The sequence below is a fragment of the Gadus macrocephalus genome, chromosome 14 (genome assembly GCF_031168955.1).
Source record: "Gadus macrocephalus chromosome 14, ASM3116895v1".
Taxonomy (NCBI): Eukaryota; Metazoa; Chordata; class Actinopteri; order Gadiformes; family Gadidae; genus Gadus; species Gadus macrocephalus.
Window position 1 is genome coordinate 18,969,240 of NC_082395.1, and position 18,927 is coordinate 18,988,166.

At 46.5% G+C, this 18,927-nt stretch overlaps 1 protein-coding gene across 4 annotated transcripts in view; it reads right to left on the bottom strand.

The window, feature by feature from the left end:
- The window catches only part of vps13c (vacuolar protein sorting 13 homolog C), a 60,388-nt gene that overhangs the window by 2,516 nt on the left and 38,945 nt on the right, over nucleotides 1–18,927 (bottom strand). For 3 of the 4 annotated variants that reach the window (XM_060071490.1, XM_060071487.1, XM_060071488.1), the window contains 26 exons: nucleotides 18,695–18,850; nucleotides 17,399–17,666; nucleotides 16,900–17,054; nucleotides 16,447–16,568; nucleotides 15,489–15,786; nucleotides 14,491–14,880; nucleotides 13,922–14,026; nucleotides 13,284–13,448; nucleotides 12,554–12,679; nucleotides 11,798–11,931; nucleotides 11,420–11,546; nucleotides 10,749–10,984; nucleotides 10,199–10,343; nucleotides 9,737–9,877; nucleotides 9,474–9,555; nucleotides 8,820–8,889; nucleotides 8,393–8,504; nucleotides 6,778–6,891; nucleotides 6,520–6,653; nucleotides 6,278–6,359; nucleotides 6,052–6,165; nucleotides 5,765–5,840; nucleotides 5,016–5,179; nucleotides 4,844–4,889; nucleotides 4,269–4,392; nucleotides 1,795–1,909 (listed from right to left, as the gene is read on the bottom strand). In XM_060071490.1, the coding sequence (XP_059927473.1) occupies nucleotides 1,795–1,909; nucleotides 4,269–4,392; nucleotides 4,844–4,889; nucleotides 5,016–5,179; nucleotides 5,765–5,840; nucleotides 6,052–6,165; nucleotides 6,278–6,359; nucleotides 6,520–6,653; nucleotides 6,778–6,891; nucleotides 8,393–8,504; nucleotides 8,820–8,889; nucleotides 9,474–9,555; nucleotides 9,737–9,877; nucleotides 10,199–10,343; nucleotides 10,749–10,984; nucleotides 11,420–11,546; nucleotides 11,798–11,931; nucleotides 12,554–12,679; nucleotides 13,284–13,448; nucleotides 13,922–14,026; nucleotides 14,491–14,880; nucleotides 15,489–15,786; nucleotides 16,447–16,568; nucleotides 16,900–17,054; nucleotides 17,399–17,666; nucleotides 18,695–18,850 (3,801 nt within the window). Of the gene's footprint in view, nucleotides 1–1,052; nucleotides 1,429–1,794; nucleotides 1,910–4,268; nucleotides 4,393–4,843; nucleotides 4,890–5,015; nucleotides 5,180–5,764; nucleotides 5,841–6,051; nucleotides 6,166–6,277; nucleotides 6,360–6,519; nucleotides 6,654–6,777; nucleotides 6,892–8,392; nucleotides 8,505–8,819; nucleotides 8,890–9,473; nucleotides 9,556–9,736; nucleotides 9,878–10,198; nucleotides 10,344–10,748; nucleotides 10,985–11,419; nucleotides 11,547–11,797; nucleotides 11,932–12,553; nucleotides 12,680–13,283; nucleotides 13,449–13,921; nucleotides 14,027–14,490; nucleotides 14,881–15,488; nucleotides 15,787–16,446; nucleotides 16,569–16,899; nucleotides 17,055–17,398; nucleotides 17,667–18,694; nucleotides 18,851–18,927 lie in introns of those variants that run through there. The other variant, XM_060071489.1, reaches the window with a different exon arrangement.

Consider the following 18,927-nt stretch of genomic DNA (forward strand, 5'->3'; position numbering starts at 1 on the left):
TATTATATTTGAACACAAACTGAAGTTACACATGTCACAAAACGAGGGACTCTGTCTTGCCAGTACAGTAAGCCAGTGTGTATATTTACACTGATAAACTTGAAGGCAACTTAAGGGTTCATTAATATACATGATGTATATACGTCATCTGCATCACTACACCCTGCCCTTGTTGGAATGAAATCTGATTGACTGTTGTCATGCAATTAAAGGGCCAGTGAACCCAAAACCATATTTCTATTTGTTTTAAACATGGTCATTTGTCTTATATGATCGTCAACACAGTAATCTACGCCATTTTATCGCTTACTGGCATTCCCTTTGTGACGTCTGAGAGCCTTTTTGAGGCACTTAAGGCTTAGTTATTGTCGGACGTCAAAGCAACGCAATGACCACGCAGTCACTCCAACGCAGTCGTGAACCTGTTTTGGTTCTGCGTCAGGCTAGGTGAGCGGACCAATCACAGCCCTTGCTGCTGCGCCGCCTCGACGCAAGGTAAACGATTATGGGAGGCGCACGTCAGGCTCCTGCGGCGGATGCAAGGAAGGTACGCAAGGACGTAATGGGTCTGTATCCCCCTTGCGTTGCGCCAACATCCAACCATAACTCAGACTTTAGACGTTACAACCAAGGGTGTCAACGGCATCTTGGTGTGTGTGGAAGATAAAGCTCTGTCTGAGCAGCAAATCTTTCAATGTCGGTGTCTGAGGGAGGGTTATGCGTAGCAGACACCTTTATGTGGCCTTTCACGCTTAACTCAACAAGGTAATAAATAAGTAGGACAAAGTTGGCGTGGGTTGTAACCGTGGGAATAACGTGCCCCCGTCTTTCCTAAAACTCACAACCTAAAATGCATTTTTGTTTTTTCATCTCAGAGTTTTTGAATTCTAGCTGAAACCGGCGGGTTCACTGGCTCTTTAGCAACAATGGTTGTTATAGAGCGGAGTTTCACTTTCATGGTTTAGGACAAATGACGGAAAGGATTTAGCAGTGTTTTGAGCTGATCTTTTACAAAAATATTGGTTCAAGTCTACAGAAAGACTGCACAGGTCCATGCTTGGAAAGTATTTTATTCAAGGCATGTCACTTCATGGAGAAACAAATCATAATCTCTTGTAATAAGCGACACTTCTTTACCAGTGTTTCCGAAAATATATATATTAAAAAAATACAAAAAAGTTGAAAGCAAAGGTGAAAATGATTCAGAAAATAAGTTAGGGAGAGAAAATACTTTGGCATGCAGTAGTCCCAAGTGAAGGAGTTAGTAAAAGATTAGCAAAGTATTTACTATCGGTTCTGACGTCTGCATGCTACATTCAACACAAATAAATGAGCACAAAGAGCACATGTTGTATCTAGCTGGTCTTTCATAGCTTTAAAAGCACTTTAAAAAAGCAACAACTCTATGAGTGTCTATTCCTCCTCAGGCTGCGTGAAAAGCAAAGAGAGAAGAAACAAAGGACGGGGTTAGATCAGGAAACACAGGAAAGCAACACAACAAGCTGAGAGCAAGCAGAGATAGAAAATACCTGACATTCCAAGATTTGTTAGGAAATTTGCTTTCCCTTTTGCTTATTTTCAGTTTCCTAGTTGTTGTTGTTTTATTATTTTTTATTTCCCTTCACTTAAGCCCTAGATGTTTCCAAACTCTAGTCTATCTGTTTGAAATGCATTCCTATTTTAAATTTCCAAATGAAACACGAGGATGAATGAATACGCTACAGGTCGTCGACCATGTCTTCAGTTTAAGGCGGTTGAGGGCGGCCGTGGCGAAGGAGCACAGGGCGAACGTACCTGGAAGAGGTCCAGACCCTGGGCCTCGCTGTGGTTGTAAGGTCTGATGATCCCGTCTTCCCTGATGAGCCGCACCGGCCGCAGCTTGGTCACCTCCTCAGTCGACTCGGCAACCCTGATGGAGCACACGCAAAGACACACACAAAGACCACACACACAAAATCAGCTTCTATACTCCAGCCTCTGATCAACATAGAACCTAAACGCCATCAGCTAACATGGCAACCCTGTCATGTGTGGCTTCTACTGCTTCCTATTGTCCAACAATTCAGTAAAGTGAATGGACTCAATTGTAAGGTTTAAAGACTACGGCAGAGAACATCTTGGTTAAATCAATGCAGCTGCTGAAATTAGTTTAGGACCAAATATATGCCCTTCACGCTGAAAACCGTTACGCAAAGCAGGTTATGCAAAAACGTCGGAATTAAATCGAAGTAGATGAAGAACTTTGTGCATTCAACTCTCCTGTGTTGGTGCATTGCTATAGCTCTATGTTCTGGGACAACCAATGGGATATCGGAGAACAACTGATGTGAAGTTGGTTTGGGTTTAACAAGCAAGTCCGACACATAACAATTGAATGCCATTTAGTTAGATCCTGGAGCTTATGCTTTTTTAAGAGGTTGTGCACAGAGCCTCGACGGTGTGATAAATAAAATAAAGAAATAAATGATTCCAATCCAAGACTGTGCTAATGCTGCATCATTCAAGGGAGGACGGGCAGTATAGCAGTGAAAAGTGCTTTTGTAAGAATAGCTCACCTTGCATTACCTCTATGTTGGAGGCATGGAACAATAATTTGAGCAGGTTATCTAGAACTGTGCGAGTCGTTAGGCTTTGTGAAGGGTGAGTATTTAATGGAAGATGGAGCTTTAGTATTGTGGAGTGAGTGAGTGGCTGGGCTTTTCATGGACAAGTCAAATATCACTGGGAGAGTCTGAGAAAGCAGTTCTTGAAATAATTTGGGAATGCGCGGGGGGGGACGGGGGACGGACGTACGTGCTGATTGGTTCATGATGCCCTGAGCAAAGTTCAACGGACCGAGTGAGTCACATAATATCTGATGGCTTCAGAATTGCACCATGTGCACAGAAGACAAAGCATAGACCCATTAGTTCGTCCATCTACCGAAGGCTGGGTGTTATGGCTACAGTATGAGTTTTTATGATATTGCTCCACACTGGGATGTTAAAGATATAAAGTATGTAGTATGACAAATTGCAAAACAAAATGAGTTCTCTTAACCTCATTTTTCAAATACAATCTTAAGTTTTACTTCTGCTAGACAAATTAAACTGAGTTTGTGAGGTTGAAATGTATTTGTAGAAATAACTAGCTAGTACTAACTAGGTGTCTAGGTATCTTTCCTGCAAGTGCAAGGAAGGAGAGGCTTGCTGCCTCACAATGTCCCATACGTTGTTTAGCAGTGCTCTGTTAAAGCAGTTTGCTGCTTTCCCAGGATCAATTATTCACGTCAGACACCAAGTGACATGTCCTGGTTCTAAACAAGGAGGCTGATATAACGACACGCATGTCGACAAGGCCAGGCCCTGTCTGGTCTCTCCTGGAGGCAGGCTACCTCCATCTCACGATGCTAAGAGCTGGGAGTGGTCAGCAGCAGGGTTATTATGAGAGATGGATACAAGGTCAAGCATAACTGTCAATGCTTCTCCGGGGCGTTTTAGCTTGTGTGCATGATAGAGCATAGCAATACACAACGATGTATGACTGGGATTCAATGCCCACACAATGCCCGTGCACTTACCTGGCTCTCTACCAACTGTGTATGTGTGAGATGGCATGCACAGGTGTATCAAAGCAAAACAGGGGTCGGAAGAGTTTCGAGAACTGAAGCTGCACGCCTTTTTACACAGGACTTCTCTTTTTACAGAGTGACTGCTGTGTTTTTAAAGTGTCCCTATGAATGTTTATGGAGCACTAGCTAGAAGCAATACAGGGACACACAAGCCCTCCTTGAAGTGCTTTGTTGTTATTTAACTTCTAGAGCTGATAAACGTGCAAGGAGTGCAGCTTTCATGTCAATCCAGAGCACGAAGAATGCGAACATCATTGAAGCACATTGCAAATACTCACACAAGAATACAACAACAAAAAAAAAAGATAACTTTTGGAGACATTAACTTATGAAAGCAAAAATGAGAGCAGAGAATGCCAAAGTTAGTGACATAAGTCTGCACAGATAGGACAAGGCATGGTTACGGCAGACGTACAAAGACAACAGACACCTTGTAGAGATAGACAAAAACAGTGAAAAATAACACAAGAAAAACCCACTGAATAACTGAAACACTGTAAAGAATAACTAATCTATGGTGCAAACATCAATGTTAATGCGAGGATGGCTTTAAATAAATCCACACACAAAACACTATGGAAAAATAGCTCGAAAAATACTGAACATGAAAGAATATATTTAGCTTTCTAATGAGGAGAATTCGTGTTTGAGTTCCTACCTCTGGATTCCCTGGAAAGTGCTGCTGGCCATGTCAACGATGCCCCCCGTTGGCCTGGCAACCACGCCCACCAGCCCCTTCCCGATGCCTTTGAAGAAGCCAGCAGCACCCTCCTTCATAGCCCCTGCAAATGGGATCGAATTAGACATCTTAGGACATCTTACGATACATCATGCAATTATATATTTTGAGTTGTAAATCACACAGAGTCGTAAATGGCCTGCATTTATATAGCACTTTCACCCAAAGCACTTTACAATATTGCCTAACATTCACCCAATCATGCACACATTCACGGCGCAGTCAACCATGCAAGGCGACAGCCAGCTCGTCGGGAGCAGTTAAGGTTAGGTTGCTCAGGGACACCTCGACACTCTAGCTAGGAGGAGCCGGGGATAGAACTAGCAACCTCGCGTTTACCAGCCAACCCGCTCTACCTCCTTAGCTATTGCCGCCCCTACTTATCATTCAAAAAACACACACAAACGTCACACCACACCACGTGTGGTGTGAAAGGCCAGGACGATGGACAGGACTCCTAGTTGTGTGTAAGTGAGTGTGGCGCCGACACCTACCCTCCACCGGTTTGGTGACGATGCCCGTCACGCCTCCTACCACCCCCTGTGGAGACAGCAGAGAACCAGCAGTTTACCATCAAGCAGGCGGAAGCATCAACGTCCCTGGGTGCTATCGACGAGTAGGCCCATTCGTAAACAGCGGGTGAGTGGTGAAGGGAAGCCATGCTACCTTCAGGAAGCCCTTGCCACCCTTGGCCAGGCTCTCGCCGAAGTCCTTGGGCGGCCGGTTCATCTCCTCCCTGCGTTTCTGCTGGTACTCCTTGTCCATGGTGATGGCTGCCAGGCCTTTCCCCACCGAGCCGGTGATCCTGGACACCATGCCAGCAGCGCCCCCTAGTGGGCGGACAGGATGGTACCGTTATTAAGGTGTAAAAAACTAACATTACTGATTTTTGTATTTTAATAGACATTATGAATAATATAATATTACTTTTTGAAAATAGTGAATACGAACATCTTCAAATATCCTCTGTGTGTGAGGTTAAAGTAGTTACAATACACAATAACAAGGGCTGACAATTTTACAAAGGTCAACCCAATTAACATCTTGCTCATATTGTAGGTAGAAAACCAGCTTCCAGGTTCAATATAAAACATTGTCTTTAATAATATATGGAGCAAACATACATATATATAGATGGAAAATATGGAGATAAATCAACATATTGACTTCAAAAGTCACCTTTTGTAATTTCTCTGCTTTATCAGTCTGCCACCATAAGGTCCTCTTTCACTTTTTTTTCCCCAGCAAATATTGATTTGATTAATATAGCAGTATATTATGGATTGAATAAGATCAAAATGGTCCAGGGACAGCCCTAATTATAACCATAGTCGTATTGCTGAATTGAGTGTTCCTGTGTGCCTGTGAATGTTAGAGGGTTGGGTGAAACGTGCCCGCCTCGACCAGAGGCTTACCGACGGTGTGACCCAGCAGACTGCGCACTCCGATCACAAAGCCCTCCGCAAACTCCTCAGGACCCTGCACCGCACCCTGGGGACGAGCACGGCCACGCACGCACACACACACACACACACACACACACACACACACACACACACACACACACACACACACACACACACACACACACACACACACACACACACACACACACACACAGTTATCACTAGTTCCATGGAACCATACATATCCAAAGGAAGCCGCCCACTGCAGTAACTGTGTGTAAATCTGCGAGGCTTACCTGGAAAGGCTCATAGAAGAAGGCCTCTACTCCTTCGGACAGGCCTCGGATCAGCCCAAACGGATTCCCCAACACATCCAGACCCAGGACCAGAACGTACATCTGCTTCAGGAACTGCAAGAGATAACACAAATATGACCACTGCAGCACTGGTCTGTGCACATCAAGAGCTCTCAGGGCTTCTAAGAGTTGTGAGGATGATGATGATCTTAGTGCGGTGAATCACCTGTTCGCTGTAATGGCGGATCACCGCCCACATCAGCTTATCCCTGTGGTAGAACTGGTAGCGGACCTCAAAGAAGGCCAGCCTGTAAGAGAGAGGACCATGAAGGGGGGGGGAGAGACAGAAAGAGAGGAGCCCCCTTGAGTGCTTTTTTAAAGGCAAACATAGAAGCTCTAGCAGCACCCGCTAGCCCGATTCAAACATTCAGACGTATATTCATATTCATATTCATATTCAAGACTCACTTGAATATGAGGTCGTCCACGTCGGTGAGCGTGGCGCCGATGCTCTTCAGCAGCAGGTTGAGCGACTGGATGGCCACCATGTTCTGCCGGCCCGACTCGTCCCCGCCGGAGCCCAGAGAGAGGCTTAGGTGGAGCTGCAGGCCCAGAGGAGGACATTTGAGATCTGGTGTGTGTGTGTGTGTGTGTGTGTGTGTGTGTGTGTGTGTGTGTGTGTGTGTGTGTGTGTGTGTGTGTGTGTGTGTGTGTGTGTGTGTTTACCTTAATGGGGGAGATGTGGAAGTGCTCAAAGAAGTTGAGTCCCGACGTGTCCGTCATCGAAGCCTCCATCAGCTCAGCCTGCAGAGAGTCCAGATCCCTCTGGATGAGCTTGGTCTGTGGGACACACACCCACACACACACACACACACACACACACACACACACACACACAGTTATTACAAGACGCAAACAAATGTATGTACTAATTTGTACTGCAAGTTGTATGTCCAACTAATTATTTATATGTGCAACTAATGCAGTACAAATGAAGTACGACACACGCGCAGGTAAGAACACACACGCACACGCACACACACCGCAGGGACACTCGCCCAGGTAAGACGTTATGTTTTTAAACATAACGGCTCCACCGTCAACTAATTCTCCCTGGTAAGACGTTCTGTCTAGAGACTGTAGAAATTGCAATGACCGAAGGGAAGAGACAATTTCTCACCTCGACAAGCAACGGCAGTTCGTTAATTTTGTCATATAGAAACCCTTATTTTCAAACATCGCAGCGACCATAAGTGGTGCAACAACACATAAGTCACGTCATCTTAAAAGAGACAGTGTCCCTATAACACAGAACGAACACATGTCAATAACACAGTATGGTGAATTTAGTCTATAGAGTCCATCCACAAGACGACACTTTGTTGCTCAAATGTAATATCACTCCTCTCCTTGAGCCTCCCGAAATGTCATTACACTTTGTTGCTCAACCTTAATTACTCTCCACCTTGAGCTTCCCCAAATGTCTTGCGATATTGATATCCCCCCCCCCCCCCTGCGGACTGTTTAAGATGTTTTATTTTTCAGGACACTGGAAGAGATGTTTAATCTCAATGATGATTATTATTTTCAACTAACCAATGGTGGTTGTCTTGCATTTTTAAATGTCAATGCACTTTCATCCCTGAATAACAGTTAAAGCTATTTAATAATTGATTAGCATTCATAGTATACTACACTTTCCATTGAACAATTACCCCTGTAACCATAAGTTGACTAATTTTATAATGTAATCAAATGCTCACACACTAGCAGCTTTCAGACACACGTGTAAGTCATGATATTCTCCTGATGGGCCGTATGTGTGAACAACATATCCTGACATTTGTACCCTGAAAATCTCCTGATAATACTACCCCTGAAGTAGTATTTTCTCCGTAGGAAATGTTTCCTCATTCACACCTTATATGTGAATTTGGAGTAGAAAGTCTGTATTTCTCACACCACTTCTGTGGGCGTGTTGACGACGCTTCTGCATGTCATTTAGTGGCCCCCTAAATGATAGTCAGCCCGTTGCCTTTTGTTCGCTGAATGGTTAAAAAATAATGAAATGTTGGCACTGCTTTTAAGAGTCATTTGTGGTGAACAAATATCAGAAATTTGTTACATTAACGACTGGGGTTTCCACATTATTGCTATTGGTTTAATTACAACTTGAGCTTGAGCGTTCGCAACACGCGCGAGAAAACTCTGGTTTTACTGATGGTGCTCGAATCGAGCTGAAACAGGGGGCTCACTTCACTTATACTTCAAGACAGCTCTATAGTTCCAGTGTACAGTATGCTGTCTATTTATCCAGGGTAAAGGAGGCTCCTGTTTCTACCTTCTGACTGTCAGCTCGCCCGTCCGTGGCGGGGGTGAAGAGAGCCACTATGGCAGCCAGGAAATCCTGGTCTATCTTCACAGCCATCTCCTGCACCAGAGCCATGAAGTACCTGCACCACACAGACACACACACACCGGCACACACACACACACACACACACACACACACACACACACACACACACACACACACACACACACACACACACACACACACACACACACACACACACACACAGAAGATGCTCAACTTGTTTGTAATTGAATCATAATAGTTATTATTATCACTTATTAGGAAACCGGAGGAAAGTAAATGGTATGGTTGTTGTGTATGCAGGAGTTAATTAAATATTTAAAGATTTGTAGTAAGAAAAAACATTGAAATAATCTGATTTTTCCATTTTACAATAAACAGGAAAGCTTACTTGAACTGCATGACATGACTGTGTTCGTTGAACCGTGTGATGATGGAAACATCAATGAAAGGCTTTGGTTCTGTTTGAATAACACAAATCACAAACGTATTATTATTCATGATACATTATGATTATTGTCAACATTTCTGGTTGATACACAGCAGAATTATTTGGTTTAACATTAGTGAAGATGCCAAGAATCAGAGAGGGAAGCGTGAGAGAAGATAAGGAGTGGGATATGGAAGCTGGAGTGAGGGGAGGGAGGGTGAGGAAAGAGAGAGAGAAGTAGAAGATGAGGCCTCGGATATGACAGAAGGGTGAGGAAAGAGGGAGAGAAGGAGAGAACAGGACTGGCAGATGGAAGTAGGATTGAAGGCCAGGTTAGGGTGAGGAAAGAGGGAGAGAAGGAGAAGATCAGGACTGGCAGATGGAAGATGGAGTGCAGCTTAGGGTGAGGAACGAGGGAGAGAAGGACAAGATCTGAACTAAGCTATGGGAGATGGAAGTTGGAATGAAGGGGAGGGAGGGTGAGGGACGAGAGAGAGAAGGAAGAGATCTGGACTAGGATATGGGTGATGGAAGTCAGAGTGAGGGCAAGGTGAGGGAAGGGTGAGGGAGGTGATGAATGGGGAGGGGTTCAAGGGTACGTGGTGTCTTTATAACCTGAATCCAAAGCGATTGACTTTGGAGGAGGGACAGGATGGAAGACGATGGGGAATATTGCACCAGGAAGCTGGTTGTCCACCTACAACATGAGCAAAAATATGTTACTTATACTTATACTATAATACATATGTTACTTAATTACTAGTTAGTTGGATGTCTAACTGTTAAAAAAAATTACACTTAACTGATCGCGTGTGTGTGTGTGTTTGTAGACTTGTGTTTTCCATGTTTGTGTGTTTATGTGTGTGTGTGTGTCTAACCTGCAACCAGTGGAGCTGTGCTCGAAGGCTTCTCTGGTGCGGCGACTGTTTGAACTCCACCTGTATCCCAGACAGGAAGTTCCGCCTCACAGCACAGGAAAAGGGCGCGCGCATCACCATGGGGATCTTTCCAAAGTTCACCTGCCGGCCAACCAGATCCCAACACAATCATCCGATTATTTTTGAGTTTGAAATCACGATTGAACCTGAGCATTTATTCTGCATCTCTCTTCAAATAAAACCTTTGTAACTGAGAACTACGAAATTTCCCTTAAAAAAAAGACAAAAAATCATCAAATAGAAAATTTTAAAATCAACAATAATGTACAAATATGTATCCAGCAATTTCTATAAAACATTGAATGAATAAAATAGATGAAAATGTGAATAATTGCACAGCCCTACGGGTATGCAATCTAAGGCAGAACAAAACAATGCTGGGTTGCGTTGGGCTTCTCTCACCTCTATGATGGACTCCAGTTTGACCCAGACCGCCTCCTTCTTCCCTGCCACGTGGCTCTGGTAGGCCTTCTCCAGAAGGTTGATGTTCTTCTGGTTGAACGGCTTCCAGCGGTTCTTTGGCTTCATCTCCCATACCACGCCGGAGCTGCACACAACCCGCCATCTTGTCATCAGTCAAGTCGAGTGTTTCCCCATTTAAAGCGCTCTTTGGTCGCTACACAGCTATGGCTAAGCTTGATTTGGTGCTCTCCGAACCAATATGAATAAATTATTATAACTAATACATTTAAATTATAGATATTAGAACAGTAAGAATCAAATATCAATACACACACATGTAGTGTGTGTGTGTGCGCGCTTAGGTCTGTGTGTGTGTGTGTGTGTGTGTGTGTGTGTGTGTGTGTGTGTGTGTGTGTGTGTGTGTGTCAGTTCTTCATGTGACAACAGTGCCTGTGCAGTCGTTACGGTGGACATCCGTCAATGCATACTGAGACGAGGACTATGGGCGAGTCACTGTCAGAATGAGGGGTGTTGAAAGAGACCCGGTCACCTGGTGATCCCGACGTAGGCGATCTCCTGCCGGCTGGCGTTGTTGACCAGCGAGAAGCCCAGGTTCTGCAGGGACACGTTCACCTCCTGCTCAAACTGCTCCAGCTCCTCCGCCTGCCGCGCCTTGGTCACCACGGCGACGTCCTCCGTGAACAGCAGCACACGCTGGCGCCCGTCCAGGAAGGAGACCCAGTGGGCCTGGGAGAGGCGGTCGTACGTGAACTGACCGCACTCGTCCTGGTGAGAGGGGGAGGAAGAGGAGGAGGAGGAGGAGGAGGAGGAGGAGGAGGAGGAGGAGGATCATGGGTAGAGGAACCAATATGGACTGATAGTCTGACCATCATCCTCCTCGTTAATTTTATCCAGGCCGGAATTCTTCCTCTCCCGAGGGCGGGGCCTGTCGGACTCGTCGTAATCGTCTACACTTTATGCTAAACATCACAAAACGTATCAAGTTAAACGATGTGTAGCTGTCACTTCCTCCCCATCCAGAGGCCTTCAAAAGCCGTTTCAGAGCTGCAGTTTGTATTATACGTTTCCAGGGCATTGAAAAGGGTTGTATTTCACGCACCAGGTATTGAAATGCAAGATGAATTCCCCAAAGCAATAAGGGTAGAGATGCTGTTTTTGGTCAGAAACGAGCCGTCCTGTCTCAGTGTGAGCGGGCCTCACCTTGATCAGGTCCAGCTCTCCAGAGTGCTCCAGGCAGCTCCAGCTCAGCTTGCGGACGCCCGCTGGGTCGTCCCAGGCGAAGCGCTGGGCCTTGCCGGGCTTCAGTTCCCGTACCGCGGACTGCCCACTGTGGAGGGGGGGGGGGGATAGAGAAGTTAGTGGAGCATCATCAGCAGCCAATTTACATTGCATTTCTAATCTAATCAAATTGACAATATTATCATGCAAATTCAACATTGCTGTTTGCCCTCGTGTGCTCGACTGTGCCGAGTTAACCGTCGATCATAGGGTGATGTGTTCACAGTCTACGCGTGTCACGCGAGAGCCGCCAACAGCCAGCGGTGAGCCGGGAGATACTGTGTAGTGGGCGGGGCTAACCTCTGCTTGTAGCCAATGGTAAGCCACGGGGTGTGGTTCACCACCAGAGCCGGGCTGGCTCCGTCGTAGTAGTCGGTGAAGCTGATGACGGCGGAGTGGTCCGTGATGCTGACGTCGACTATGGCCCCTCCGCACTACACCGGCAGAACCACACATAGACAACACACGCCTCAACACAGCTCTGCAAAGCGCATAGCCACACCGACACACCGTACATCGGAACACAGTAGGTAGAGTTGTTTATAATGTATCATTTTACAGGCCGTTTGTATCAATTACTCAGACGGTTTTGTGGTTAATACAATACAAAAGATGATATAGAGCTTTTCTTGGGTAGGTATGGAACCCATGCTTGGCAACATGGAAACAGGCTAAAAAACAGTTTCTACCCCAGAGCTGTTATTTTTCTAAATAATGCAGAATTATAAATTATTGCATTATCATACCAATCTGACCTTTAAAATTGGCTGACATTTTTAAATATATATATTTGTTTTTGAATTCTTTAATATTCTATATATATATATTTTAAAATAACCCTTTTCTAATTTTGTTTTTGTAATATATTAATTATTATTAATATATATATATATTTTTTAAAGCACTTATTTTGAGAGCCTCTACCCCAATGTCGTTGCACTTTGTGCAATGACAATAAAGAGATTCTGATTCTGATTCTGATGTGTGGCAGAACTCTCCTGGACTACGGTGGGTTGTCCTAGGGGTGATGGCCGTTCACAGCAGGGGGTTACTGACCACGTCCATGCCCAGCAGGGTGCCGCTCTCCTGCCGGTTGAAGTAGAAGGACTTGGAGCTGGACTCGGAGCCCACCACGCGCACACACAGCTTCACCGTGCCGCTCTCAGGCCACAGGGGCAGGCACTGGGAGGGGGGGAGAGGAGGACATGGAGGAGGGCTTCTCTTGGGGTTTGTACATTAAGGAGAGGACAAGAGCAGTGGTTAAGGATGACTGATTCTTTAGGATCGTCACGGTGCAATCAAACCCGTCTGAAAGCATGCCTATAAATGGAAATAGAAGGGGGTTTGATCCAGACTTACACTGGTATAAAAAGAGAAATAGATCAATGTTCACATTTGCTATAAACAAGAGCAAGACCTTTGCTCATACACCAGTCATTAGGGATCTCGCTAGTAAACTATGGAACCTACGCTTTGACATGTACAAGGCTGTGTCACTTTTTTCATCACGCTACTTTTTTCATCACGATATATGGGATAGAAAATTACAGTGAAAAGGTCCATTGGATTACTGTCTTTATTCATGGTCCAAACTGAGTATGTCAGTTATTGTATAATAATAATTATTTAATTATCATTAATATAATAATTGATATTTGGCGCCAGTGTATCGATTGTCCTATCACACGAAGAAGGGCGACGATGTATATGGCCGTATAGATGTCTGTTCCCCGCCCTGGTCGCAGCAGGGCAGGGCAGTAGCAGGGTCTGCTGTGGCCGTACTGACCTCGGAGGCAGAGATGTAGTGCCACCTCACGTCCCCAGAGCCCTGGCCCTCTGGCACCTCGCCCACCTCCAGCTCGTACGACGACTTGTTGATCAGGGTGTAGAAGGGACTCATGGTCACGATGCGCGTCAGGTTGAAGCTGCTCATCTGGATGCTCACCCCCACCTGGAGCGCACACACACACACACATGGACACACACACACACACACACACATTCATGTTAGGATGCACAGTGAACCAACTGGCATTCATCCTTGTTGTTTTAACCCTGTGTGTGTGTATATGTGTGTGGTTGTGTGCGTGTGCGTGTGTGTGTGTGTGTGTGTAGCTGTGTGGTTGCGTGTGTCTGTGTGAGTGTTTAGGTAGGTGGATGGGTGCGTGTGTGAGTCTGTGTTAACCAGCAATAGGAACAAGCAGTGGCTTTCAAATTGTTCACATCAAGAATAAAATGGCCTTCAAATCGGATCACTCCCTCATTGACTCTCCAGACTTGTATCATACTTTCATACTGTCTTAATTTAGCCCCTCCAACACTGACCCACAATATTCCTATCTATTGTGTACAGATAGTGAGCCTGATATTATTTGGCAGCAGGGTGTTTGTCAGGTGTCAGTGTGAGGGGGTGCAGGGGGTTACCAGGTAGTCCAAGGTGCTGGCGGGACAACGGACACAGCCGTAGCTGCCCACCGTGTCCAGAGAGAAGCCATCGGACAGCGCGCTGGTGGACACACTCAGCTGGATCTGTGGGGGAAGAAAAATCACATTCAAATCCCTCCCTTATGAGTGTAGGCAAGCCCGCAAGCCCCTTCAGCATTAAGGGGCTGATCCTGATGTCGATTCTGCCAAAATGTTGAAGGACGACAGTAGTCCAGCAGTCTTGTTGACTTGTTTTAGGTCGTTTTGCGGGTAAAACTCTTCGCTTCTAATATGTCACAGGTTACTGCAAACCAAAAATAAAATTGTAATGTCAGTTATAACTCAACAACGAAAGTAACACTTGTAATAAAACACAAATCCAATGCAATGTTACATTTTGTAAGTAACTTGCCCCACAACGAATGCAACCAAAAGAGGCATGCGAGTATACTTATATATATAGATATATATATATATATATATACTGTTGAAACCCGCTCAAACCAGGTCCCCTGCTGAGAGCCCCAGTTTAAAAAACTACCAGCCTGCGTTGGCGGCGTCTCACGCACCTTGTTCTTGCTGAACATGTTCTTCTTGCGGAAGGAGAAGAGGATGACGTCGCGGTAGTCGGCCGGGTGCTTGACCGACTCCTCCTCAGCGCGGTACTGCAGCACCCGGGACGTCTTGTTGATGATCCAGTAGGGGCTGAAGAGGGACAGCAGCGTCTGGCCCTGCGCCTGCACCAGGTGCACCCCCACGTCCACCGTCAGCTTGGGGTCCGAGTCGCAGGTGAAGCACAGCGAGAGGAACTCGGGCATGCCCTGGTCGATGCGCAGGTGGCCGTGCCACTCGCGGCCCTGGTACTTGATGAGCACCAGCTCCATGATCTCCCCGCTGACGCGCGCGTTGAGCACGTCCGAGCTGCTGCCCTCCAGCAGCTTGTGGAACTCGGCCGAGCCCTGGAGGACGGAGCAGCGGGCGCACTTTCATCATTCATGCTGCTTTATTTACTGACATTTATATACACATGGCAACTTCAGACCACCAAACTCTACAATCAATATTGGGTCCTTACTCAAGTGGCCAATTGCTTCAAATGTATCTTACTCTGGCTACTTCCTCCAAATTGCCTACCCGATATTTAAGATGTGCATGTTAGCAATCTGAAATGTTAGCAATCTGATATGAATTAAAATAACATTCTCAGATACTTCCTAAATGAAATCAACCCAAAAAGGAGACTGCTTAATTCTCTAAAGTAACTGTTTCAAAGTTAGAAATGAACTGCTAGTTAAACCGAGATCAACTAAGCTTATTTACATTCAAATCTGCAATGAAGTCTAAAAAATAGTATTGATCTCCACAGACTCCAACTGGCTGTCTGAAGCGGGCGTCTAGCGGTGTGTTCCAGATGCCTCGTACAACACCCGCACGAGTTGCAAAGGCGGGAAACCTCCCAGCCTTTCTTGCAGCATTTCACAGAGGAACGCCCCCTTTTGGTGGGTGTTCAGCGAGGCTGCCCAGCGTTGGCCGTCCGTACGCCTCGACAACAGAAACGGGGGCTCACCTCCAGCAGGTAGTGGACGGTGTAGGGCAGCAGGTTGCGCAGGGTGGCGGCCGGGTACAGGTGGATGATGTAGGCCGGGTCCCACTCGTGGTCCCCGTGGTTGGTGATGTGCCGCAGGTCGTCGGGGGCGGCCAGCGTGCTCACCATCAGAGGCAGGAAGCTGCTGTCGCTGGCCGGGCACTGCAGCTGGGCCCGCACCTCCGTGCTGCGGTGCACCTGCTCCTTCCAGGAGATGCAGGTGGCCGAGGGGCCGTACTGGCCCTGCAGGGGCCCCGCGGGCTGCAGGAACAGCTGGGCTCTGGAGGAGGACGTGGAGGGGGAGGTTTTGATAATAATAAGACTAATGGTGGGGGTGGGTAAACTCCATTACAACGCACCAGCAAACTCTAAAGATATTGATCCTGTAAATGCAAGAAGTTTTTCATGCATTTTATCAGAATTGAACTGCTTTATTTATTTTTTTCACGTTTTTATACGTTAAAAATCAATTGAAAATTGTATGGCCAAAAGTAATTGGCCATGTAAATATTGCGACATTAACCCCAACGGGGTCCTGAAGCGGAGAGGGGGGGGGGGAATCCTGAAATAATTACAGACTTTCCGGAGAAGGATAAAAACGAAGTCGCTGACAATACCAGTAATAAATGGCAGTGTTAGCCCTGTGCATGGTTCAAGCCCTCCCGGTTCTGTGGTCCAGCCCGGCCTGTCTCAACTGTACCTGTAGCTCTCAGTGTTAGCCCTGTGCATGGTTCAAGCCCTCCCGGTTCTGTGGTCCAGCCCGGCCTGTCTCAACAGTACCTGTAGCTCTCAGTGTTAGCCCTGTGCATGGTTCAAGCCCTCCCGGTTCTGTGGTCCAGCCCGGCCTGTCTCAACTGTACCTGTAGCTCTCAGTGTTAGCCCTGTGCATGGTTCAAGCCCTCCCGGTTCTGTGGTCCAGCCCGGCCTGTCTCAACTGTACCTGTAGCTCTCCAGCGCCACGTGGAACTCCTTCTCGGGTTCAGCCACCCCGATCGCCACCATGCTCCGGGACGTGGGGCAGTACTTCAGCAGAGCGAAGGGAACCGAGAAGTGGTTCTTAATCTGAGAGAGGAACCGCAACAAGGAATGTGTTTGGTTTGAGCTGGACGACGTCCATGGGATTCAAGACTCAAGGGTTTTTAATTGTCACACACTCAACATTTTCTATGCTTGAAAAAGAATAAAATACAATAGAATAAAAATACAATCAAATACAATATATGTTTTAACAGATATGAAGAATATCATAAAAATATGTCAAATTCAATCTGGATAAACAGGGAGATGTAAAAAAAAGGGTATTGTGCGATATGGCCAAGTGTCAGAAGGGCCGGTGAAGGCATGGGGGACCTTAAAGGTACGGTGTTAGAGAGGACCTGATGGGGAAGAGTACCTGCAGTGGCGAGCGCACGGTCATGACCTTGTTGCCCTCGGACGCGTCGATCTGCAGCAGGATGGAGACCACCTCGCTGGGCCCGCGCACGTTGTAGAGCCGGCGGCCCGGCTGGTCCACCGCGATGTTGGAGATCTCGCTGTAGCCCGACGGCACTGGGGAGCAAACACAGACGTCGCTCATCGGCGGCCAGCATACAGCGTTGGAATACACAGTCTGTATCAACTTCTTTCTGTCTGTATGCATCTATATCTATATCTATCTATATGTGAATGGAGTTCATTTAACAGTACAAAGTATGTGTATTTAAATGTATATACAAGATAAATGTGTAGAAATATATCTATAAATACCCCTTACTTGTTTATTAGTCAATAAGAACCTCACCCACTTTACCGACACTAAATAAGTACAAACGTTCATCTTCTACAGCAGTTTCAGCGCAGAATCAGGGGCCCAAGAAGGGGCCCATGAACGAGTGGAAGAGGCCGGGGCGTACCGATGGTGAGGTTGAACAGGCAGCTCTCCTGCCGCTGCAGCGCCGACAGCTTCCCCCGGGAGGACGACTGGAACATGGAGTGGTCCAGGTCCACACTCTGGCCCACCGCCACCTCCTGCAGCTTGCCCAGCGTGGGGGAGCCCACCACCCGCAGGTTGGCCGAGTGCTGCACCATCAGCGGGAGGCCCAGCGCGTTGCGGATGGTGTAGGGGGCCTTCTCCTTCATCAGGGAGCGGTCGAAGGTGGAGGCGGTGCTCTCGGAGAACGCCTGATTTAAAATAGATGCAACATCAGGCTCAATTGAAGCAAGATAAAAGTTGGTTACGTTCAAATGCAGATTACATTTTTATTTGTCTGATGCAAGATAAAAGTTGGTTACGTGCAGACAGGTATACACATATATATATATAGATAGGTTAAATATGACAAAATGCCATTTTTGAAGGCTGCTATCATAGGCTGACATAGAAGCTTGTAAGGAGCTTGTTCCTGTCTCTGGGTTTTAGCAGCTGTTGGTATCAGCAGTAAAATAAAAAGAGCATCCATTTCGATTCCTAGTAAAGCTAGAAGGCAGTATCCAATAATAGTGTCTAATTTAAACATTACTAGCCTGCCAAAGGCAGACAAAGTCAACATTAAAACTTTATTATGCTCAGTGTTTGTGTTGCACTGTAGATAATATGTGACAATGAATTCTGTCCAAAAAAGCTTTGTTTGCACATTTCCACTTATTCAGCTGGTCTAAATTTGACCAGAGCATTTGACAAAAAGGTTAGACGTCTGTCTGTGTACCTTATCCTGCAAAACGTACAAGAACTTGTATTTCTGTGCAATTCAACCCTATAGAATAACCATGGTTTCTTAACCAATGATACAGGGTCCAAAGTATACTTTTAGAATTAATATTTCACCTGCCAGAGTGGAACAATCTACAGCACACGCATGGTTTAAATATAGAACCCTGGTTTTCTTTTGGGATTGGTTTTGATTGTGGACTACACTGATGGCTTTCCCTTTCGCTATGATTCCCTGGCTGTCCTCATCTCCCTGAGACCGCTGGGTGGGGTACTGAGACCGCTGGGTGGGGTACTGAGACCGCTGGGTGGGGTACTGAGACCGCTGGGTGGGGTACTGAGACCGCTGGGTGGGGTACTGAGACCGCTGGGTGGGGTAATGAGAGTGCCGGGTGGGGTACAGGGAATGATGAGTGGGGTACGGTGAGATATGGGTGGGGTACGGTGAATGATGGGTGGGGTACGGTGAGATAAGGGTGGGGTACGGTGAGATGAGCTGCACCTTGGCCAGGTTGCTGAAGACGCTGAGGGAGCACTGGGACACGGTGATGTTCAGGGTGTCCCTGGAGCAGATGTTGATGGCCGTGCGTGGCTCGGGGAGGACCACAAAGTCGTCTCCCGGCACGGGGCTCTTGTCCTGGACGGGGCTGTTCTTCATCTGCCGTGCGGAGGAAAGGAACAGAACAGAGCTGATGTTGGAACATGCAGAAGGAGGCTCAAAAAAGAAAAAAAAGT